Raw genomic sequence first — 24,261 nt, 5'->3', positions numbered from 1 at the left:
GATAATGCATGAGGACAGAGGGTGCAAGTCTACCTTGCCAGCGTAGTGCATGATGCAGAAATCTGCTTCGTCCTTCAGTTTCTTGGGCTTGTGGAACTTGGGGTGTGTGCCCTGCTCCTGGACCACCTTCTCCACAAAGCTCTTGTCCGTTGCCTTGGGAAACCAGCACTCCTCATCCAGCAAAGCCAGGATACCAGGAGGACTGGCCTGGAGGCAGAAGAGAGAGAGAGAATGTTGGATAACATATTGGTAAGAAATCTTCTTGTACTAAAACATTGAAAGAGCAGAGGAACCAACCGGTTTCTCGATGAGGTCGATGCACGGCTGCAGGTCCAGGCCGAAGTCGATGAAGCTCCACTCGATGCCCTCCCTCTGGTACTCCTCCTGCTCCAGGATGAACATGGTGTGGTTGAAGAGCTGCTGCAGCTTCTCATTGGTGTAGTTGATGCACAGCTGCTCGAAGGAGTTCAGCTGCAAAGAGAAGAGGAAACCGCTCAGCACCCACCGATCGTCATGCGTGTGTGTGCGCGTGTGGACGCCAACGTCGTCCAGGAGGGTTTGTCTTTCACCTCGAAGATCTCAAAGCCAGCGATGTCCAGGATGCCGATGAAGGAGGCGCCCTGTCTCTTTGTCTTGTCCAGCGCTTTGTTGATTCTCATGACCAGCCAGCGGAACATCCGCTCATAGGTAGCCTTGGCCAGGGCCTCCACGGCGAACTCCGCCTGCTCCTGAGTCTGAGCCTTCTGGACGTAGTCTCGGCCCACTTTGATTCTGGGGGACAGGATGGCCCTGGTGAAGTCCGTCACGTTCATGCCCATGAGGTGGCACACCTTCTGGGCAGCTGGTGCAGAGAAACAGTATTATCGCAGCTGATTGGGGGCGGGGGAAGAGACTTCAGTGTGGGGAGATGAGGTTCATCTTTACCTGTATTGTCAGGCATTGAGGCTTGGTCTGTGTGCCGTTCCTTTTTGAAGCTCATGTTTCCGAGCTGCAGCACTGCGGCCACCACCTTCAACATGCCTACGCAAACAAGGAAATGAGCAGAAATGCATGAAGTTTATGCCACACTGATCCAGGACGCCGCTGCTCGCATTCTCACTGAAAATATTTACATTGTTTTTTAGTGACTATAAAACAATGTAAAACATTGGTTTTACTAGATACTAAAAAGTGTTTTTTCCCCTTTGGATTTTTTAAAGAACTTAAACATTAAGAGAAAGAAAATCCTCCTTTTAAAAACACTTTAAATGGGAACTCAACACCCAAATGCCTGTCGCATAAAACGAAAGGCCAGATTGAAAGACCATCAGGCAGAAATGTGGTTATAAATCTGGAAATTGGGACCAGGAATAGTCAAGATATCCAGAAGTTTTCCAGACTTGTAAAACTTGTAAATTCTAATGCTAGAGGTCGTTTCCTTACCGATCTGCTCGTCCTCTGGAATCCCCATGATCCTGAAGGCCTCCATGGTTTCTGTGAACAGATCCTTGTCCTGCTGTCCCGGGATCGTGACGTTTCCGTTGGAAAGGAATCGGTAGTTGTTGTAGTTTTCAAGGAGCAGCTCGTCTGTGGTCAACGGCAAAATGGAGACATTTGATTTTCACGCCAAGTGTCTTTATAAGAACGCGACGAATAGTAAACCTTCCGCTAAATATCCAAGCAGCGGCTTACTTCGTAGCTTGTCTCCTGCTCCTGTGAGCATGTAGTAGAAAATGTGAAACGTCCTCTCGTCTTTGGCCTGGCGAATGGCACGGGATTTCTCCAGCAAGTCTTGAGGTCAGTTTGTCAAGGAAAGGTTTTGACAACTAATTAACCGTTCAATTCCTAAATCATTCAAACGAGGCAGGAAGGGAAAACTATTTTTCAGCAATTAGGATACAGGTTTCAATATTGGCACCAACGATGTAGCCGTTGACATCAAAGTTGATTCTAATGAATTTTCCCTGCAAGGGGAAAAATAAATAATTTTAAACCAAAATGAGAAACTAAAAATTGATTAGAAATCTTAACTTTGTAATAATTCATACAAATCTGGAAGAGTTGTCATTTTTGACGGTTTTGGCATTTCCAAAGGCTTCCAGGATGGGATTAGCCTGCAGTAGCTGCTTCTCCAGCTCCCCCTGGTGGAAGGTAACAGATTTGTAAAGAATGTTATATATATATAAAAGAAGTAAAAATTCATATTCATAATACGATGGAATAATTGGACCATAGTAAGAAAAAAAAAAAAAAGTAATTCAAATCCAAATATAAAGTCATGGTATTACAACAATAGTTGTATTACGAGAATAAAGTTGTAATAATGTGAGAATAAAGTCATAATATTACCAGAAAAATATTAACGGCATATCATTTTTGACTTTTTTCTTATAATATGACTTTTCCCTTCATAATTTAGTTTATTTTTAATTTTCTTAACGTGGCCCTCATACTCAGTGACATCATGACAATCTTTGCAAAAGTATTCGTCATCCAAAGTCTTTGTTTACCGTTCTGCCATTAGAACGGTAAACAAAGACTGAGATTTGGTCTAAAATCATTTAGCCAAATTTCATTTTATTCTAAAATCAAATATTCAGGAATATTAATATTAGCTGATTGACCATAGGTAGTTTACATCTGAGAAGGAAAAAAACATTTAAATAAACAACACAGACCAGCAGCAGCAACACACATTTTGCACCCAAGCATAAAACCCAACACATGACGCATTAGTGCCCCAACAACAACCCAGACCCAGAGACCGTCAACAAACCCAGCACCTGATACAGAGAAGAACAGTCCAGTGAAGACTCAGGAGAGGGAACTTTTCAGTTCGTCTTTATTTAATTTAAGGCTTTAAGAAACCCTTGGTGAACGGTTAAAAACACACAAACACATACAGAAAATGTCCAAAACAAGCATGACTCGAGTTCAAAAAGATTCGTGTTGAAGCGTAAACACATACTCAACAACACACAGTGCCTTGCAAAAGGTTTTAACTTGTTTTTTTGAATTATTATTAATATTAATAAATTTTTTAACATTCTGTCAGGTTGCAATCTCAGACTTTAATGTGTTTTATTGGATTATCAGTTGACGGAACATAAAACATGTTTGGAAGAGGAAGGAAAATTATGCAAACTTTTCAGCTTTTTTTGTAGAAATAAAAAGATGAAAAGTGTGGAAAACATGTAATCAGCCCCTACTTAGCTGATAAATATGACTATAGTAAAGTCTTCTCCCAGAAGCTCAGATGGATTTACTGGACTTTGAGTAGGCCATTTTAAAACATTGCATTGCATCTCTGCCTATGTACTTCGGTTGATTATCCAACGAGATGAGTGACTATATTATTTACTATCAAGAAAGACGAAAAAAAGACTACTATTATTATCATCATTATTCATTTCAATGAAATGAACTGATTACACTTGCAAATTCCAAAAACTGGGGTAATAGTTGGATTTTTACTTTTGCCGTTTGAACCATCTTTTTCCGTGTTGGCTCCATGAAATCACCAATCTCAAATTATTTTGAAGTATTATTGAACATAATTACTGTATGTCATTTTACAGTCCATAATCTCTAATCTAACAGCTTCCTGGTCCGTACCAAAGAGCATGATGCTGCCACTACCATGGGTCACCATGTGCATGCTGTGATCAGCATGCACATGGTGACCCATGGTAGTGGCAGGTGCGTTTTGCTACCTGGTTAGCAAAACGCAGCCATCTGTGGCTGCGTTTTGCTAACCAGGTAGCCTCTAAAACCAGCTGGTTGCTTTATTTAAGTAATGAGTGTAAATCTAATATACTAAAAATATTTAAATCGTGATGCGTCAGTTTTCTTTGATTTTGTGGTTTTATTTAATGATTTAAATATAAGAAGTTATATGTAATTTAGTTTAATTTACCAGTATAAATGTTAGCCTGGTGCTTCTGCGTATACCTTTTCAGTCAAGTTGTTTAAATTGTTGCACTGATTTGAAGAAATTATTTGATTCCTGACTGAATTGAAAAAAAAAAATCAAAGGGGGCCAAAAACAACTGCAGATTTTCTCTATTTTATCAGTTACATTTTTTTAATCCATGCATAATTTTACTTTCCATTGGCCAATACATGCAACATTTTGTTGGTCTGACACAAAAGACATCTCAACAAAAACATTTGCAAGTCACTGTGCAAAATGTAAAAATCTTAGTAATGAATTTAAAGTCTTCTTTTAAAACAAAGCAAAAACAAAGAAGCAATTCAGGATTTTTTGCACAATAAAATAGCGCTTTAATGAAAAATTCAACCAGACAAATAAAAAAAAGAACCAAAAAAAGAAAAAGTTAGTGGATATATTTCCATCTATACAGACCCCCCCTCCTCTTCCACTACTATTGTCTGGTTGAACTTTTCACTGGAACATGTACGGCTGCCAACGAGCTGCAAACAAACTTCCTCCTGACTTCCTAATGGCTGGCAAGACATGTCACCTCTGCCCTCCATACAAAGAGACTCCCAAAACAGAGCAGGCTTCAGCGAGCGGGTGGGAAGAGAAGGAGTGGGGGAGGAGAAAGGATAGGGGAAAAAAAGAACAACATGGTGACAGAAGCAGGTGGAGGAGGAAGGATAAACTCACATGTGACAGGTATGAACCCTGTTGATGGGGGACGAAAAAAAAAAAGAAAAACAACCTCAAAAAGGGATGAAAGGTGTAGTTTCTTTAAAGCCCCTCTGGGGTCATCTGTGCTGCATCAAATGTGGCTGACAAGCAGAATACCAGAAGAACAGGTTCTCCTGCTTTGCCTGACAAAAGGCCTGAGTTTGCACAACTTTCCGGTTCAATAAAACTCAGCAAAACATCAGATAAAGTTTTTACATCTAGAAAAAAAAAAGGTGGTTCCTTTAGAGCAGAACACTGCCAGGTTTTCTTACTGAAGAAAATCATTTACTGTCCACACAAATCGCACAGATACACATCAGTATGCAGCTTTAACAGGAAAAACTAAATTAAACAATGCTTTTGGATTAAACTGATATGTAAAAAGGTGGAGGTTGTAAGACAACAGGCGGGACTGACCTGATCTTTCTTCGTCTTGTGGGAGGAAGCAACATGAGCCAGATACTGGATAACCTTTTTGGTGTTCTCCGTCTTACCAGCACCAGACTCGCCTCTGGAGATGACAAGAAAAACAAAAAATGCAATCGGATAAGAAAATAAAAGGAAGAATGTGAGCTTCTGAGACGAGCCTGGTTGAAACTTGGTTACTTACGTGCAAAGAATAGACTGGTCTTCCCGATCTGCAAAAAAAAAGGTTAAAAATATGAATATTGTCAGCTCGGCACAGAAACTTCATGAGCATTTTATCAACACAGTGTGTACAAGTTTATGCCTATGCAACAGGAAATACACCGACCGCAGACAGGAAATCAATATCCGGCTTCCTGTGACTGAAGCACTTCTAACTGCCTAATTATTCTATCGCCTCCTGAAATGTGGTCTGGAGTACAATGTGTGGAGGAGGGAAAAAAAAAGAAAAAAAAAGAATAAAATTACACCAGTGGGAAAGAGGATTAGCTAATGTGGTATGCACTGCATCCAACGGAGTTCTGGGGGAAAAAAGGAAAGCCATACAGGAGGTGGACTTAAGAAACACCCTCTACAGGAAATCCCAACTCTGGCCTTCGGAGTGGAGCCACGGCTGCTAAACAGTCACTGATTACACACTGCGGTAAAAGGAGGAAAACAGCTAAATGAAGCGAGAAATCTGCTAGCACAGAATATTTCAGTCCTGTGCGTTTGTGACAGTTGAAAGGAGAGGAAAATGGCCTGCAGGTACGAGGCGACGGGTGCAGCCGCTCACCCTGCATCATGCTCCTGTACGCCGTGTCGGTTATGGCGTAGATGTGGGGGGGCATTTCGTGTCTCTTCTTGCCCTTGTACATTTCCACGATCTCCTCGGAGTAGATGGGCAGGTTCTTGTAGGGGTTGATCACCACGCAGAAGAGACCGGAGTACGTCTGCAGGACGGATACGAGACAATTTAGAAAATATTGCCTTCAAATAATCAACACATAGACGGTGTTTTTTTTGTTGACTTTTAAAGATTAGTTAACAGATTGTAGAAAAGTACTAGGAAGATTGTATGTTGGGTAAAATGCCACTAGACTAGAGGAGTCTCAATACAACTTTTTCACATCTGATACGATACAAATATCGCAGCTTTGAATATCGGTCCATACTGATATTGACCTGATACGATATCAGAATGAATCATACATAATTTAATTATTCATTTTTGCAGTGTGAAATGTTAGAAAAGGCTTAATCAAGTTACATTACTCACACAGAAAACATTTGGTATGAAAACAACCAACCCACTTATTAATCAATAGGTTTGCGTGTGGGATGCAAAGGCTGCTGGATAGAAATTCTGAAGCGGACTAATTACTGGAGAGGAACGTTTCCATCAGAGATTTCAGATGCAGGTCGATATAAGTTGATACTTGTTTTTTGGTTGATATCTGACCGATTAACAAAATCAATATCAGATCAGGACACCCCTAAAGGACACCAAAAAATATAATAAGATAGTAAGCTAATCTACTTCTCTTTTTGTACTTCTTATACAGTTAAAGTGTTATTTTTATACTTGTAGTATAATTAATGCTTCCACTTTTGGTGGTATTACAGTACAGTTTAAACTAGAGATGTGCCGATCAGGTTTTTTTTTTTTTTTTTTTTAAGAGATTATCTGTCTCATGTTAGGACAGTGAAAGTTTTAATACATATGTAAAATGTATTTTTTAAGGTTAGATGCTGCAGCTTTAAGCAGAGGTTCGGTGTGAGAGTCACTACCAGGTGGAGCAGAAGCCGCGCTCCGTCTGTGAAATATTACTACCTGGCGCGTAGCAACGGTTCAACAGCGAGAGCAGAACCAGCGTCTTACATCGCAGCTTGAAGACTCAAATCATTTTGCGGGTTATTTGTTTAGCTTTCTGACCGTCATGCTAATCCGGGTGAGTGTTTGTAGCTGTGCGCTGCTTTACCTGCTATCTGATCCTCTGTATGTCTTTTTTACTGCAGTGAGCCTCGATGTAGCCAAACTCCGTCAAGTATGACATTGTTTTTATGTCGCATTAGCTTCGTTGTGTTGATACATTTTGACGTGCTTCAATTTTCCGCCACAACACGCAAACGTCCCCATTCACTCAGTGCGTTATAGTTCCACATCGCTTAGAATTTGTTGCTGCGCGTTTGCGCAGTGTGAAGAGGAGACCAGCTGCACAGGCAGGCTGCGAAATGAGAAAATGAAATGCGAAATGCGAAATGAGGCTGCCAATGATCGCCGATCATACACTTTTTCACGAAAATCGGCCGATTATGATCGGGGACCGATTGATCAGCACACCTCTATTTTAAACTAATTCTTTAGGAAAATCTTATGATGGGAACATAATTAGGGAATATTGCCTTATTAGGCAATATTAGGCTCGAGACTCCACCCAACCGGTTAAATATAAACACTGGAATGGAGAATGCAAGTTCAACACCAGTCATGTATTAGCCAATGATTACTGCACTCCAAACAACTGTCATATTATTATAAAACCAATAATGCAGTAGGATATTTAGGAGATATTCTGCAACGCTAAAGTGGTAGTAAGAAAATAAATTTAAGAACGCAATATTCTATAATTTAGTGCTAGCATTTGTGTTTGAGATTTGCTTTAATAATAATTATCACACCTGTATATAGTTACTCTGCAATACCAAAACAAAACATTAAAATAATTCCTGTTAAAGAGGCAGTGTTTAATTGCATAATCAAGAAACTATGTTACTGCCAGTTGTTATAAAAATGCTATAGATAACAAATATGACTTAAAAAAAATTTGACTTTGTAATTTAATAGCTTGAAATTGGGTCTCTGACTCTTTAAAAACTCCTGCCCTTTCTGAAACACCGCCTTCAGGAAGTCATTGGTGTTGCATTGAGGTAGCTCATATAATGAGCTAAGCATATGTGCATTTCCAGGTGCTTGCCAATTGCTGCTGGCTAGTCTGTAGGAGTCTTTAGGGAGGGCTGCTCTGTGATGGAGAAGCTTGGAAACTGCAGCTCAGAGGAGGAGCTTTGCCCTTGAAGGCGGAGCTAGGTCCACCCAGGCGTTTTACACAGCTGAATGGTTGCCATGGGAGATCAAAGTATTTCTCAAACATGCATGAGAGAATCAAGGAAACACTCCAGGTATGTTTTTGATGAGGGAATAATGTTATAGCATGACGAAATGCTCAAAACAGTTGATTTTACATAACACTGCCCCTTTAAAATCTAAAAAAAGGGAAAAGTAATGAAACATGAATAGTTACTGAACATCATATAGAGGAAAAGTACCAGAATGGTTTGACATACTGGAAATAAATCCCATCCTTGCCGTGGGGAGGGGATTTTGTTTGCAGCTTTGTTAACTTGTGTAATAACACTGCCCCGTACTTTATTACCTCATCGCTGAAATTTTCACATGAACTCTGATTTGTAATACAAAGTTATGTAATTGGAGCTCCACCCAGCTACAAATTTAAACTAAGGAGTGTTCATGTATTGCATGACTGATCAGGGAACTCGCTTTTCATATTTATATAAAGATTTGAACATCTTCATCTACAGTACACTTCTTTTCCCCTGAGAGAGTCTCCATTTTGAGTGTGGAGCTACGAAACCATCCATAGAATGGATCTGTGGAGGAAGGGGGAGGGGGAAAACGTTCTTTGTTGATATGACCGGGTCACAACTGTGTGTCAAAGGGACAAAATCACTCCCAGGACAGAAAGATGAGGGTAAATGACATTAATTACAGGGGAAAATAATCAACGTTACAACATGGTTTACATTCCATGCCCCTTTTTGAAAAGCCTGGACTGGTGCCGTTCTTTCTCACTCTTTTTTTTTCTTTTAAATCTCTTGCACTCTGGAGCACATTGTTCTCGGGAGCTTCCTGTTTACATGACTCGATCCCAAACAGAGAGAACGCAGCAAACATTACAGTACTGCAGGATAGTTTCAAGATGAAGAAGATGTAGCAATTCAATACAGAGGAATGTTAACAGATTGCACATTTCCTTTCCATTTGCAGCTTACACACAATGGAACATCTTGAGCCATCGATGGCTTAACGAGAAGATGATTAGATTGGACCGAGATCAAAAGAGACTGGAGATGCTTCACAAAAGCCAGAGGAACGCATGCAGCAAGAAGTAAAACGTTTGCTGCTTTAGCATACGCGTACAAGCATATGAATATGTACAATGTCTCTGCAGGGCGTCATACTCACATAGATGAGGCCAGAGTAGTATCTCTCCTTCAGGTTGTGCAGCACAGACGCTTCGTTGAGGCAGGTGAGCTCGGCCATGTCCTCCACCTTGCTGAACTTGGGCGGGTTCATCTTCTGGATGTCGTCCTTGTTCACCTTGATCTTTTTCCCGGAGTCCGCCAGCTCCACCGTGCACTCGTCGCCGCGCTCCTCCTTGATGGAACCGGCCTCGAAGCCCAGGCGCTCCGAGGGGACCCATACCAGCTTCTTGGTGGCCCAGTCGGCCTGCGCCAGCGGGTTGTTGACCAGGTTGCGGTCCACGTACAGAAACTTGTCCGCATCTGACATGGTGGCTGGAAAGAGAGGGGGAGCAGTTAGAACAGGAAGCTCCGACACAGATTCAGTGTAATAAGGATAACGAAAGCATAAAAATAAAGACATGAGGTTGTAGAAGTTGAATGTCTTCAAAAATTTTTATTTTGACTCAAGACTGTGAAGATTTTGTGCATCTAAAAAAAAATTCCACCAACAATCTGGCCATTTTAAAACCTTGGACGATGAAGCCACATAGTGCCATTTTATAGAACAATCAAGTACATATGTAAACTTCAATTTTTATAAAAATGCTGTATATGTATCAAATATGATTTAAAAGAAATTTGACTTTGTAATTTAACTCCTTAAAATTGGGCCTCTGTCTCTTTAAAAACTCCTGCTCTTTCTGAAACTACACCTTCAGGAAGTCATCACAACATGACTCCTCCATTAACCCTTTAGCAACGTTTTTAACGTTTTATTGAAAAGTAGCTCTACACTAAGCACAGCTGACCTGCAGATCTACCAGATGTTCATCAATTGCTGCTGGCTAGTCTGAAGGAGCTGAATGAGAGTCGTGGGGGAAGGTGGAGCAGAGTCGCCAACGTGATTTCATGCATATCTGACTATTTTCTGTCAGTCAAGTTTTATATTTGCATTACATCAAATTGTAAACACTTTAAGCTCTAAATTAGGTCACAAATCATGATTGTTGAGTCTTAAAATCGTCATTGCTATTCAAAATTTAATGGCTTTAGTGAAAGATGTTTGAGTCTAGCAGAGCACATGCTAAAAATAGATCATTATCTTGATTCCAATGCTCTATTTACCTCAAAGGACTACAGGAACAAAGAAATGGCAAAGAAACAGGAACAAAGAAATGGTTTTGAGTATTTTGTAAAAAAAAGTCTGAATGGGGAAAAGACCCGATACAAACTGGAAACCGGTTTTGAAACAAGCATTGAACTTTTACGTTCAGAACAATATTATGAGACCAATTAAGAGAATTAAAGTCTTCCTGGGTTAGAGGGGCAAGCTTCAACGTCACACATTTTGAATAAATCCCAAAAAAGTAGTTTATACTCATTTCTTATTTGCATACGTACACGTTTAAGTGCAACACTGTATTTCCCACAGTTACTCGAACATTTTTGCACACAGCTTTGTGCTCGTAAACATCTTGACAGAGCACTTTGCAGAAAGTGACTCAACCGGTAGAACCAGAACCGGGAAGGAGAAAGTGTGCAAAATCCAAGTCATCAAAGTCGCAATAAAGCTGCAGCGCTGTGGGGAATTAACCCAACATGAACCGCTGTGACTGACAGCACAGCCCCGGGCTTTATCGGTCCAATTATCATTCCAAAACTGCAGGAGCATGACACCATTTTCGCAGCGACACCACGGCTGTTGATGCCGGACATTTTTCCCCTCGTCTGATAGGACACAGCCGTCTGATGCTCAGCAGTTTCCAGAAGAGCAATGAGAAAGAAAATCACAGCAGAGGTCAGGTTAAGTTTGAATGCTTTAACTGACTTCTACAAAGTGAGTTGCCCTGTGGGAAATGGATGATCTATTGCCGAGTTGATGCACTTAAGAGGTAGAATGACACTAAACCCCAACGAGCTGGGATTTCTCAAAGCTTAAATGAAATAAACAACAAGGGTCAGGAATGATGCATTACAGAATTATGCACACTACTCTTAGTATGACCAATTGGGTTGGTTTAACACATGAGATTAGTCAAAACTTGGTAGAAGAAATCAGATTAAGCTGCTCTGACTGGGCAGACTATCTGAAATCTGATTATTTTTCTTAGTGTACACCAATATTTAACCACCAAGAGGTAGTGGTAGGGCTTTTACAGATTAATCAAATCTTGTTTTTTATTTCAGGAAAAATGTAACTATAGAAACCCCAAGTTGGTGGAAAATAAATAGCAGTAATGTCACCTGCCTTCCCGTTTTCTGGGGTAACCAAGCTTAAGCTCTTTTAAAGGAAGCTGTATATACTGTTACTGTAGTTTATTCATACTGAGAAGGAGAGCCAGATTTTTAGCAGTTAACAGGAAGCATGCTGGATTTAGGAGTGCCGATAGATTTTTGTAAATCTCAGTGTTAAGGATCTAAACTCAATTATGGAGACTTCTGTTCTGAATGCATTAACTGCTAATATAAGAGGCCTAAGGCAGCAAGACTTAATGACTGGTTAGGGGCGGGCATTTATCATATTGTTATTTATTGTGATAAATTTAAGGATTTTGATTCACTGTCACACAATAAATTCCAGCTAATGATATTTAAATCTGCCCAAAATGTCTTAATTGTGATAATTTTACCGTTTTCTCCACTGTTCAACAATAAATATTTGAAAACATAGTTACCATGTGCAGTTTGGTGATAGAAATCACACTTTTTTACATGACTGGTGTTCTAAAGAAGCATATTATAAAAGGGGGATGTTTTTCAAGAACATTATTTGTGTTTGTGGGACTATAATTGCTGCGACAGTCATGGTCATACAGTTGCATAAAAAAGTAAATTGTTTTTATCACCACTTTTATTGTCATCATAGTAGAACACCGTAGTCAATCTTTTTATCCTGTGGTCTAATTCCAGGAAAGGATTTAGACAAGAGGATACTTATCTAGCAACCCTGAACAGGAGCACCTAGTTTGCATACTTTAGGTCAACATTAAGATTATTTTCTTCTTTTGCCCTTTCCTTTGGTTTGTTATTTTGTTTGCATTTCCTTTTAATTCATGTAAAGCACTTTGTATTGCCTTGTTGCTGAAAATGTGGTATATACATAAAATTTCTTTACTGCAAAATATCTTTTTAAAATTTGAAGTCCACATCACCCACCTCTGACTGGTTAATAGCATTTCAATTTTTTTAAATGGGGGAGGGGCAAACAAAGGATGACCTTCTTTTACATTGCTTCCTCCACCACTCGACAACTCTGCTGTATAAATACAACTACAATATAGCAATTTTTAAAGAGAAATCTTAATTTGACAACAAAAATTGGTATAAGTTGGTCAAAGCTTTAGAAATAAAACCAAACTGGATACAACTCTAAAGTCCTGACTGACGCACCTCGATTTAAAAGGCTGCCCAGTCGCCTGGGGATGGTCAAAAAACTTCATGTGCCGTCCCAGAAATGAGAGGTTTTGCCATTTAATGCGCTCAAGCAGACAACTGATTTTTTTCATGACTCCCTGGTCTACAGGCAGATGATAACCTTCATTGCTGTCTTCATCTAGTAACCCATCCCCAGTTGTGGGGTGAACTAACCCATGTTTTTTCCTCTCCGCTGGCGACGAGCTTCCTCCTCTCCATCCCACAGCTCCCTCTCCCCTCTGCTGAGTGTTAACTCCCCTCCTTCCACGCTGTTTATCCAGACTTTTCAGGGTCACATTCCTCCCATGCTAACCCTTTATCAGGGAGGACCAACCAGCAAAGGCATTCCACAAATTTCTGTCTTCCATCCTCCTCCTCCTCGTCTTGCATCTTCCTCAGACATATTTTCTGATGCTTCCTCTCGTCTTTGTTCGGCCCTCGTTCCTGTCCATGTTTTTACCCATAAGCCCTCAGTGAAATAATTGTTCTTTTGCAAAGCTGCAGAGGTCGTTTACCGACATACGGGGAACTGAATGCAAAGCAATGAATGTCAATGACATTTCAAAAACCAAACAAATCCAGCTTTTACCCGTTTATTTTTATGAAATAATTTCATTAGACACAAAGTATTGATCATAGATTCACAAATCCATTTTTTCTTGCCATGTTGGAAATAATGCTTTTTTTTAATTTTTGCATTATTTTCCACAAATATCAGGATTCAACCATTTTATTTCTCTATTTACAAGTTAAAAAAAGAATAAAAATAATTTTTAAAAAAAGGGTCAGTTAAAGTTTGCGTCTAATTGAGTTTTTTTCCTTGGCATACAGTCCCATGACAGCAAGGGTTGCAGACTACTGAAATTAGAGCATCAGGAAGATTGACATTCCAAAAAAATAGGGGGAAAATATAAATGTATTAATATTTAAATAAAAGGGAAATTAGCATAATTGTTTAATTTATATCTCGATGTTCTTATTAATCCTATTTGACGGTCAGAGCAAACCGTCACGGTGCTCTGCAGCAAAACAACAATGCAATAACTGAATACATTTACAGATTTAAATACATAGATTTATTTTTCTACTAAACTTCTGAGACAAACAATTTTGTACATTTTATTTATTGAATTCCACATTTAAATATCTGTTACATTTCGGCCCTCGAATGATGATGTCTGGAATAGTTAGACTCGAGTGCTTGACACAGAAAATGACTTCGACACACAAACCGTTTCTCCAGAGGACTGGGGACTAAAAATGACTCCATCAGCTATTTTAGTTCTCCAAGTGCTGTTCTATATAGAAAGTAGAGGAGGGACAAAGAAACCCCTCCAGCCAGTTTAATACCTCAGCCGTGTCTTGAAGCTCTGGATGTTGATGTTATAATAAATAAAATTAAAGGAGAGCAATCAAACTCACTGAATTCCTAATAATTAATCGATTTAAAATGCAGTCCTAATGCATTCTAGTGAGTACGGTGCTAAATATCTTGCAGTGGGAACAATGTGACAATGGAAAATAATAGAAGTGTTCAACAATAACACTATTTAACATTGTAGCAATATTGTTCAGCCTGAAAAATCCACAATAAAAGGGAACCTTAACGGGGAAGAGGAACCATGAAGAAACAAAAGAGAGGAGAAGGACTCCAGAGACTAGACTGTTGTTACAAAGTGACAAAGTAAAACAGCAGCCTGGACATGGAGGAAAACATTCAGGAATGAGGGGAAAGGGAAAAAAGAGGGCAAAACAACATATCTTACCAAGTATTTTTGGTTTAGTTTCTAGTGCAAATTTCTTAATATGCTTGAAATAAGACGAAAATAACTTACAAGTTACAAATAAGAGTTTGTTTCAAGTCAATTCCTTAATATTGATGAAAAACTACTAGTTCAAAGGCAGATTATTTCACTTACAACATGGGAAAAATGTCTCATCTTAGTGTACTAATCTGCMGTTGAACTAGTACTTTTCAATTAATATTAAGGAATTACTGACTTACAACAAGCCCCTACTTCTGGCTGAAAAGTTATTTAATTTAGCTTTGTCTCAATTCAAGTGTACCAAAATATTTGCACAACAAACTAGACTAGGCATACTTGGGGAAGATATGGTGTTATTCCAGTGTGGCCTCATTTAGGAGAGAAAGCCAACCTTATAAAACTCAAGACCATCCAATTACTGAACTCTCATTCTGCCTCACTTCATTTCCTTGAGCCAACATAGATRATAAAAAAAGAAGTCAAGACAACCTCACACAGAGTCTGATCAAGTAGAAACATTCTCTCCTCCTCCAGCTGTGTGTGTGCGACAGGGGAATCTATAAACCAGCTGTGCTGCATTTACTGCTCTATTGTGAGCATCATCAATCGAAGCACAGGGTCAATAACTCTTCACTCCCCACCAACTGCGTCCTGTTACAGCGCTGTCCAGCCCTGCTTATCCTTGGCTGACATCCTCATCCTGCGTTTCTTGTTTAGTGCTGCTGACACTCCGGACAGTTTGACTTCAACCGTTTACATGAGCCGTTCCAGCGCATACACATGTCTATTTCTGCAGATTCAGGGCCCTGCTCTCTGGTTGTCCTCAGTGATGAAGCAGTTGATTTTTAACTGAACATGTTCCTCCTCCACCTCCTCCTGCTTCACCCAAGCTCATCTTGGAGAGGGAAGGGTGGGGCAAACGGAGGAGAGGGGAGGAAAGAGGAAATTACAAGTTGAGAAAGCTATTTTGCCATCTGGGGAACTTTGTTTAGGTAGGGTAACATGTTGGGCCTTCTTTAAAAAATAAAATAAAAAAAAACCTCGGCAGCAAAGAATAGCTGCTGCTAAAGTTATTTTGCGTTACAAAGCAACACATTCTTCTTTAAAGGAGAGATTTTGATCTCAATTATAGACTTTACTGGCTAAAAATAGACTCACATCAACTAAACCAATGGCTGCCAGATGATTAATTACAGTTAGATAAAATTAAACCGTGTTTCTTTATTTTTAAATTTAAACGCCACTTTCACAACTCGGTTTCAATTAGGCCGGCCACAGATATCAGAGGAGGTTTTAAAAGAGGTTGCTTTGAAAAAAGGAAAGCCTCGAGTCCTGCAGTTGTTTAGAAAGATTATCCAGTCACTAAAAGCACATTGTGATGTGGGAACTAAAGCCACACCCAGCCATGTAAATAAGGTAAACAGCTTTACTAATGAGAGGAAACCAGAAGCCGAGTAGGATACGTGAGCAAATACTAGGGATGCACGATACTTTTGGCCAATATTACCTGTAAACATTTAATATTGGACATTCCGTCAAAATAACTCATCGATATAAAAAGAGTCATTTTATGATGCCTGCAGCACAGCATGTTAAATTTGCACTGTTTGAGTATTATCGTCTTGGAGAAAGCAAATGTCGTTAATAAATTTGACATTAAACATAATGTAGGTTGAAAGTGTTTTCAGCCTCCTTTTTAGTATTTGCATTTGGTAGCAGGCTAAATTGACAAAGATAATGCATATTTAATGCTTATTTTAACTCCACAGTAGAGAAAGCCATATAGTTTCAGTAAGTAGGTATAGGAAAAAATATCAGTATTGTATCAGTTACCGGCAAAATGAGTATATCGGATATCGACCAAAAATCCAATATCGTGTATCCCTAGCAAATATATTGACTAATAAACCAGCTGATTTCAACTGTGTCTAATTTAGACCCAATTCTTTATTTAATCACTTTTGTTCAGTAACATCACAGCCGTATTTTTGGAGTCTCAAATCACTGGGTGGTTCTTCCAGCGTTGGACCAGTGTGAACTTTTTTGGGGGTTTGAAATTCTGGAAGATTGCAGGTAAGTTTAACCAGTGGAAGCCGAAACGTAGACTTCCTGTAAGCTGTGGCTAAATGTCAAAGAGCAAAGATAATCGGGAACACGGGTTGTTTAAAAAAAAAAAAAAAAAAAGGCCAAAGAACAAATTTCTCGTCCATCATATGAGAACTTATCTCATTGCAACGCTGAATCCACAGCTTGCTGTTTATTTGACAATAACCGATAGGGAAGAGCACCAGCCCTGTTTTTTTTTTTTTTTAAAAAGAGATAAATACAAACCTTTGGGCAGACGGTGAATGATTTCTTCAATCAACATTCCAGTTTGTCAGCAGTATTTCTCCTAAAAGGAATGCTGCTTTGAGTCCAATAGTTCCAAAGGACCAAATGATTTATTACTAGTACTCTTCTTCTTTATACCTCATAATTCTTTACTACTCATTTCATGTCTAGGCTGTCTTCTCTACTTCAGCCCAGTGATTTTTTTAATGCAGTTCCCGTTTGTGGTATCTCTACCTTATCACTTATCTGTTGAGTCACGAGCTAACCATCTACACACCATCCTCAAACAAAGATATGTTTATTTGAAAATGAGGGCATTTGCCATGCAGCATGATTTAGATGTATGTGGTAGATAAATGACCGACGGCAGCAGGAAGATGAAACAATTACACAGCAGGGTACAAAGTTCAGAGTCTAAAATGCGTGTCATGCATGTCTTCCGCAATCTTTAAAGCATTAACCACATTGCAGTTTCACACAGGTATGCTGCTCACATCCCCACAAAACTACTTCACAACACATAGTTACTTGGGCACTTTGTCAAAAACCTTTTTTTTTACGCTTTTTGGAGGGGTAAAATATGAGGGTTTATCAAGGTCCCTTGTACAGAAGTCAATCTTTAAACTGACACACCACAGATTGAAGGGCGGTGAGGTCTAATCAAGCAATACACCATGACCGCAGAGGTGAAAAGCACAAAGCACATATATTTGAAGGGTTTGGTCAAAGCCTGCTCTGTGCCTCAAGTCTTTTCTTTACATTGTTTGAGTCGGAGTCATTTCCAGGCATTGTCTGAGGCTAATGAGGCTTTTCAGGTGCTGCTGTGGGGAAGAGGACGGAGGAAAGGCCTGGAAGGTCTGGGTGGTGACAAGAAGGTTGAGCGAAGGAAAGAGGAGGAGGGGCTGTGAGCTATACAGTGAGAGAAGTAGTAATCAAAAATCTGTGAAGTGGTGGTTCAAATGTGCACCGACACTTAGGGTTAGTAAGTGGTCGCACAGTGTCAATCTGAAAGACTTGCATGCAGTTGTTTAAAACTTTTTTTTCTAAATTGAACAAATTGGTTGAAACCTAATTGGGTCAAAGAAGCAACTACTAATTCTAAAGCAAAACAACAATAAATCTGATTTGTTTGTTTCACAGGAGAGGAAAAAAGGGAACAAGACATAAACCACATATATGATCGTCATTTGCATTTCCCATTTCAAACTTTAACTAGAAAATTTCTAGATTACGAATATTTCCTGATCCAGGGTTTCCACCAGAAAACTTGCCAAACTTATTTTGTGTTGGAATAAATTTGGAGGTGTAAGCAGGGATCATAATTTAGAAAAAATGAATTGTGAAGCCAACGGGCAAGTAAAGAGACGGCACAATTGATGTGCATCCCGTCACACTCAGTTCAATGCATCAACTTTGTTCATTTATTTGCAATATTTACAGTTTCTTTCACTTCCAGTGTTAAATGTTCACTAGAATTTAATGTTTCTTTCTTTGAGAACGTGTTTTTGAATTATTATACCGTTACTGCTGCATTATAATGGAGTTACTACATGAAATTGGTCTCAAAATAACATTATCGCAAGAACTTCTGGGACTATTTTATCATGAAACAAAATTTGTTATTGTGACAACTCTTTTGTTCCTTCACCGTTTGGCAAATATTTAATTTTCGTATCCAACCAGGCCAGTCAACCTCAAAAACAAAGAACAAAATCATGCAGGCAGTTTCTCTCAGCATCTCTTATCCATATTCAAGACTTTCCCAAACTGGCAGCAAACAGCTACAACGTGCTTGAGAAGTGAGAAAACAAACTGAAGTTCATATGGTAAACTAGAGAGCTTATAGTTTTAAAAAATTAAAGTTAAGTCCAGTTGTCATCCACTCTTGCAGCTAGATTTTGTTTTTCATAAAGGCAGACATACTTCTGTAATACATTTGCAATAAAGCAAGATCCAGTAAGTCAACAAAGGCCTGTAAAGGAAAGCCTTTCAAAGCTTTCATAGTTTCAGAACCTAAAGAAAAAAACCCAAAAAGACATCCTGCTGCAGACGACAGCCGTGGGTTTCAGAGTACCACCCGACATCCTCAGATACGCTCAGACTGAAACCTTCCAACAGCACTGAACTGCTTCAGCTCGCAGTGCAAGTAGTCTGCATTTAATTTTGTCTAGCCCACGGTACAAAACTCTCCCAAGGGGGGCGCTTGTGTGTGGACTTTGCTGACACATGAATGATGGAATGCAATAATCTCTGCAGGGGGCTCCAGAACAGCTCCAAAACTGGCTATACGAACAGAACCCGCCCCGAGAGAGAGAGAGTTTCACAATACGATATCAGGAGTTGATTTAACAAGATGACTAATGCAATAACAGGATATGACACGCTCAGTGTCACCCAGCAGGACTTTTTAAGGAACATTGTCCTGAAAGAAGAGAAGATCTTGACACTTTAAGCTGCTGGAACCATATTTAGGCATTAAAGTAGAACGTTTTATTGCTTCTTGGCAGAAAACAGCTGACCCGACAAATATGGTTCCGATTACAAACCGAACCACAAAGACTCCCGATGAGTACCTGACCACATCCAAACCGATACATGTAGGCTGCAATAAACTGTTTTATTAATCGGTAGGATTTATTGCGATGTTTGTGGATCGTTTTGCTTCTGGTTCAGACACTAAGCCTCCCTGTTTGCAACTCTCCAAACGATTAAGGAGTGCATGCATACCGCAGACTGTTTGCCTGCCACAGTGCAAACAATGACATGCCATCTAAACACTAATGGCACTGACAAAGCCTATGCATTGAGTCGACGTTAACGTGATGAGACCTGATGAGAATGTGACACCTCAGACTCCAGAGGGATGACGGCTTAATATCCCGGGATCTGGATCTTTCTTTTTTCCAGCAGAATGAAAAGGTTTGCTGAGCCAGACTGCAATTAAAGGCTCTGAAACGAACGACTAACCAAGATATATGCCGACAGCTCTTTGTCATTGGGGCACAAAGATAAAACATTCTCGCCTTGATGGAGCGCCCGTCAAGTTATCTTTGGTCAAGGCTTTTCATTATTTTCCTTAAACATAGAGTTCATCAAAACTGGTTAAAAAAATGACTGCATTCATAGTCTGCGAGTGAATCTCAAATTAACAAAACTGGATTGCTTTAATCCCACTTGCTTCAGGAATATGCCTTCAAACGTTTTTGCACCAGGCAAAATGTGGATTTGAATCTTTTTCGTCACGTTAGCTGTGTTTTCATTCCAAAATATGTTCTGCCAATGTCGAAAAGAAACAATTTCACAATTGCGGTGTTTCAGTTAAACAAGAAATACAATTAAAAACCACACAGGAATAAGTTTCTTAATGCAGTAAGTCAACATGAGATATATTCATAGCGCTAGCGCCTTATTGAGGCGACAAGCTTCTTATACTTGGGAGCGGCTTCGTATTTATTCAGCGTTTTGAAGAAATTGCGTTTGACGATTTTACAGGAGAGTGAAAGATTCAACACGTCCAAATCACAAACTCAAGTCTTGACCGACTTTGCGATGATGCGAGAGCTCTGGTGGAGCTAGCTGCACATCGTCCGAGGAGGCCAGTACCTACAAATTAGCGCAAGTTGCTAATGAAGAGAAACTGGTATGATGCGAAGAAAGTGTTTCCATTGCAGTTTTACAAATTACACTAATTTTCTTGCACCTGAGAAACCACCGTATCCCAGAGCTAAAACTTTCTGTAAAAAGTCTGGAGTTTTTTGCAAAACTGCCGTTTTTCCACTAAACAAACGTATTTTCGCAATTGCAATTTGCGCAATTTTATTGTCAATGGAAACAAGAGTTTGTGTTCCAAAGTTTAAGCTTCTTCTAATTAGAGACTAGAAAAAGTTTCAGACTGACCAGGCTTTATATTAAGCTACTGCCACCCCTCCTCTACTTGTTGCTGCACTAGCAGTTAGCAGGCTGACACAAGGTCGCGCTACATTTCTCCCATGCTTCCAAGACTTTGAGTCGAGTTATTTGGAAATATTCCTGGTTGTGAAACAGGCAGATTCCCATCGTCACCCATTACTTTAACACTTTCAAAACGTCAGCTGGCTAGCTACAAGCAGCAGGTTTGATACCTGAGCAGACAATGTGACTGATAAATRAGAAAACATTGCATCACCTTGTTACAATAAAACATTACAGACTCCTAGCATTACTCTATAAAAAGCAAATGGTCAAATCAGCACAGTAAACATATTCATTTGAAATCTGCTACTAGTTTAATGAGTATTTTCTAATTATAAGTCTATATGATGATACCAGAATCACAATACCTAGTGTGGGAGAATGTTTTTGCTGCTGCTGAAACAACTGTAGCTCTCATTTTGAATTGAAAAAAAATTAGACATTTAGGTAAAAAAAATTTGTTTTAACACTATAAATTCATGGTATTTTGTGACACTGTCTCTTAAATAGGACGGTAAAAATGATTTAGATTTAATCCAGCCACTGAATAATTGCAAAAAAGAATKTTTACATTCCCAAAACGTTTGATGAAAATATCTTCTAAAACCGATATACAGATAAGTGCATTTACATTGAAGAGAGTCAGTTATTAAAAGAATGCAGCTGTTCTCATTAATTAGTTGCAACTATTATTTTGGTATCATTTGAAAGATATTWTTSCCGTCCTTGTTYGTCATATAAGCTCTGGACACTTTATTGATACAGCCAATACTAAAAGAGACGATGAAATCTTATATAACGGAAATGTTTCCTCTCCACATTCCCAGCCAGATGAAAGTATACAGACGTTTTATTCCGTATAATTTCAGGAATAGGCCTAAAGATTTCTTTTAAAATGTGCATGCGACGTTTATAAATCAGAGTGGTCCAATATATAGGTGGTTTGAAGTTAAGGCTGTGAAGGGCGGCAAAGAACTGCGTTTTTTTTTAAGTCCGCCGGTAAAACGGTGACGCCATGCTGCCAGTCAGACATGTTWCCAGCCACACACCGTGCCTGTCTCTGACCGCTGCTCTTCCAAAACTTCAACCACAAGCTAAGCAATTGTCTGTTACCGAGCTTGAGGTTTTAAAAAGAAAACTCATCGTTTCACGTCCACCTGAGTTTAAACTCTTCACCGTGTTTTCCAACAATTCATTCAAGTAAATCACTTCCTGCCTCCGCCGCCGCTCTGCAGTTTAGCCTCTCACCAGCTGCCACTCTGCTACGGCTGAGTTTGACGGCCTGTGTTCCCAAAATGTAACGCATTCGCACACGCTTGTAATTTTAAAACAACCGATAAATGCGTTAGAGTTGTTAAGCGGAAGAAAACTACCGCTAAATCTCAGAAGGAGGTGCCGCTCCACCCAGCTCGGTTGCTGAAGTTGCAGCGGTCAACTAGCGAACCGAGCTTCCTGGTTCACTGCACTTGCTGCTCTGACCAACCTACTGAATGAGTTATAAAACAGCACCTAGCTAAGCACGAGCGCCTAAAAAGAGGTAAGCTTACCTGGTTTTTGGTTGCTGTTCGCCTTTCAGAAGATGGCTATCAACAACCGCAGGGCTCAATCAGCGTCGCCGGAGTCAAAACTTCTTTTTCCTGTCGACAGCAGAGTTCAGACTAAACTACAGCGTTCGCTTCCTCCCTAAACTTCAGTCACCGTTTCTATCGCTGCTTTTTTTTTTTTTTTTCTTTCTTCGCTCCCTCCTCCCTCTTCTGCCGTCTGCTTACTGGTTCGCCTAATTTCACTTGAGCCGGGGTGCGGTCCACGAAGAGGCGGGACCTACTGGTGACGTACAGTTCCRCCAGCCAATGGCTGAAGCTGTCTGATAATCCCCAGCACATTCAGCCAATCGGGTTTCGAGTAAGGCGGGCTCAAAAAAATGATTGACAGCGGATAGGCGGATCCAAACGCCACAGACAAAAATGAACTTGAAAAGAGTTGAGAGAGGAGGGCGGAGAGGGGATACCGATAAACCCCACGTTTAATGAGCCTGGTATGTGCATGCTTAGAATTTTTATGACCATATAAGTACCAGTCACTTTCAGGATGAGCTAGGTTATCCGAGGGTCTCCCCTTATGTGTCAGCGTGCTTTACTTTGAACACYGTGTGCTTTGAAACCAGCTGTTTGGTACTTTTGWGGTCCAAATCTGCCAAAAAAAAGTTTKAATAATTCCACATGAAGTATTCAGTGACAAGATTCGGGWAGTTAGACATTTATACGACAAACCAACAGGAAGTASAACATGTGAAGTAGAAGGAAAGTGAGATATGAATTTCAAAATGTTTTACAAATAAAAAAGCTCATTGTGCATTWGTATTCACRCCCTCCCCCTTTACCCTGGTATGTGTTTATATGGTGCCTAAATTGTCTGCTTGTATGAAGGTCATATTTGCACCTTCTCATTCATAGAACGCATTTGTTTTCTAATTTGTTGAAAGAGGTCAGAGGTCAGAAAGAGAGAAAAGTAGACAGAAGTGTTGAGACTCACCKCTACTTCTGCAAATGTGTCTTAGTGGTAAAGTCAAATCACTCAACCCTTTTGGAACCTGTTTCTACCAAGGGAATGAAAATATTTCATAAAAAACTATTCTTAGCTGCACTCTTGGAAAAAAAAAAGTAACCCAGAAAAACAACAGCAAATTGTTTGATGATTAGCTAAAACTCTGCACTTTAGTTTGTGGCTAACCTTGYAGTGCTATGTGAAAGTATTCACACCTTTTTAACTTTTTCACATTCTGTCATATTAAAATCACTTCAATGTATATTTTAAACATTTTATGTGATAGATTAACACACAATGTAGCATATAGCTGTAAARGTGGAAGCTAAAGGTTCATGGTTTTCAAAAAGTATAAAGATCCCACCGGGTGATGCTACCATCACCATGTTTCACCCTGTGCATGGTGTGCTTAGGTGAGATTTTTCTGTGCAAAAAGCTTGTAAAAGCGCTTCCTTCTCTTTCACATTGAGGCTCTATGTCTTGTTGAAAAATCCCGATAAAATACGTTGCAGTTTGTGGTTGCAATGTGAGAAAATATATCATTTTAAGGAGTATGAGAACATTTCAACCTTTTCCATTTTGCACAAATTGCAATACATTCAGCTTTGTGCAAATCAGCTATTCTTGATGTTTCTCTTGAAAAGTTACGTTTGACACAAGAACGTTGATCACAYATACTATGCTGTGTTGTAATATTCAATGATTTGCTCCAGTCTGTGAGACAGGTGAACCAACCTTCGTGATCAGACACGTTTRCTACTCATGGGAACCGCTGCAGGTGATGATCTAATTAAATGAAGCAAAGGAAAACACTTCAACTGCCAAATCACACTTGACGTTTGTTTTCGTCTTGATCTCTGGAAAGCTAAGAAAAAAAAAAGCAATATACTTACGAGGGGAGGCCGTGCGAGATAACACCTTTTTATCAGTAAAATCAAGTTCTAACCAGGACAT

At 39.6% G+C, this 24,261-nt stretch overlaps 1 protein-coding gene across 2 annotated transcripts in view; it reads right to left on the bottom strand.

The window, feature by feature from the left end:
* Positions 1 to 22,486, bottom strand: part of LOC103468362 (myosin-9) — a 35,486-nt gene extending 13,000 nt beyond the window's left edge. The window contains exons 1-14 of one of the 2 annotated variants that reach the window (XM_008415401.2): positions 22,311 to 22,486; positions 9,303 to 9,634; positions 5,835 to 5,991; positions 5,244 to 5,271; positions 5,051 to 5,144; positions 4,610 to 4,627; positions 2,028 to 2,120; positions 1,880 to 1,943; positions 1,672 to 1,770; positions 1,423 to 1,566; positions 925 to 1,020; positions 570 to 841; positions 298 to 471; positions 34 to 207 (exon numbers count right to left, since the gene is read on the bottom strand). In XM_008415401.2, the coding sequence (XP_008413623.1) occupies positions 34 to 207; positions 298 to 471; positions 570 to 841; positions 925 to 1,020; positions 1,423 to 1,566; positions 1,672 to 1,770; positions 1,880 to 1,943; positions 2,028 to 2,120; positions 4,610 to 4,627; positions 5,051 to 5,144; positions 5,244 to 5,271; positions 5,835 to 5,991; positions 9,303 to 9,629 (1,740 nt within the window). In that variant the 5' untranslated portion in view covers positions 9,630 to 9,634; positions 22,311 to 22,486. The remainder of the gene's footprint in view (positions 1 to 33; positions 208 to 297; positions 472 to 569; positions 842 to 924; positions 1,021 to 1,422; positions 1,567 to 1,671; positions 1,771 to 1,879; positions 1,944 to 2,027; positions 2,121 to 4,609; positions 4,628 to 5,050; positions 5,145 to 5,243; positions 5,272 to 5,834; positions 5,992 to 9,302; positions 9,635 to 22,310) is intronic. The other variant, XM_017306347.1, reaches the window with a different exon arrangement.
* Positions 22,487 to 24,261: the final 1,775 nt, after the last annotated feature.

The sequence above is a fragment of the Poecilia reticulata genome, linkage group LG8 (assembly GCF_000633615.1).
Source record: "Poecilia reticulata strain Guanapo linkage group LG8, Guppy_female_1.0+MT, whole genome shotgun sequence".
NCBI classification, from domain to species: domain Eukaryota; kingdom Metazoa; phylum Chordata; class Actinopteri; order Cyprinodontiformes; family Poeciliidae; genus Poecilia; species Poecilia reticulata.
The sequence above is the reverse complement of the archived record's forward strand: the minus strand, read 5'-3'. Positions and strand labels throughout refer to the sequence as shown.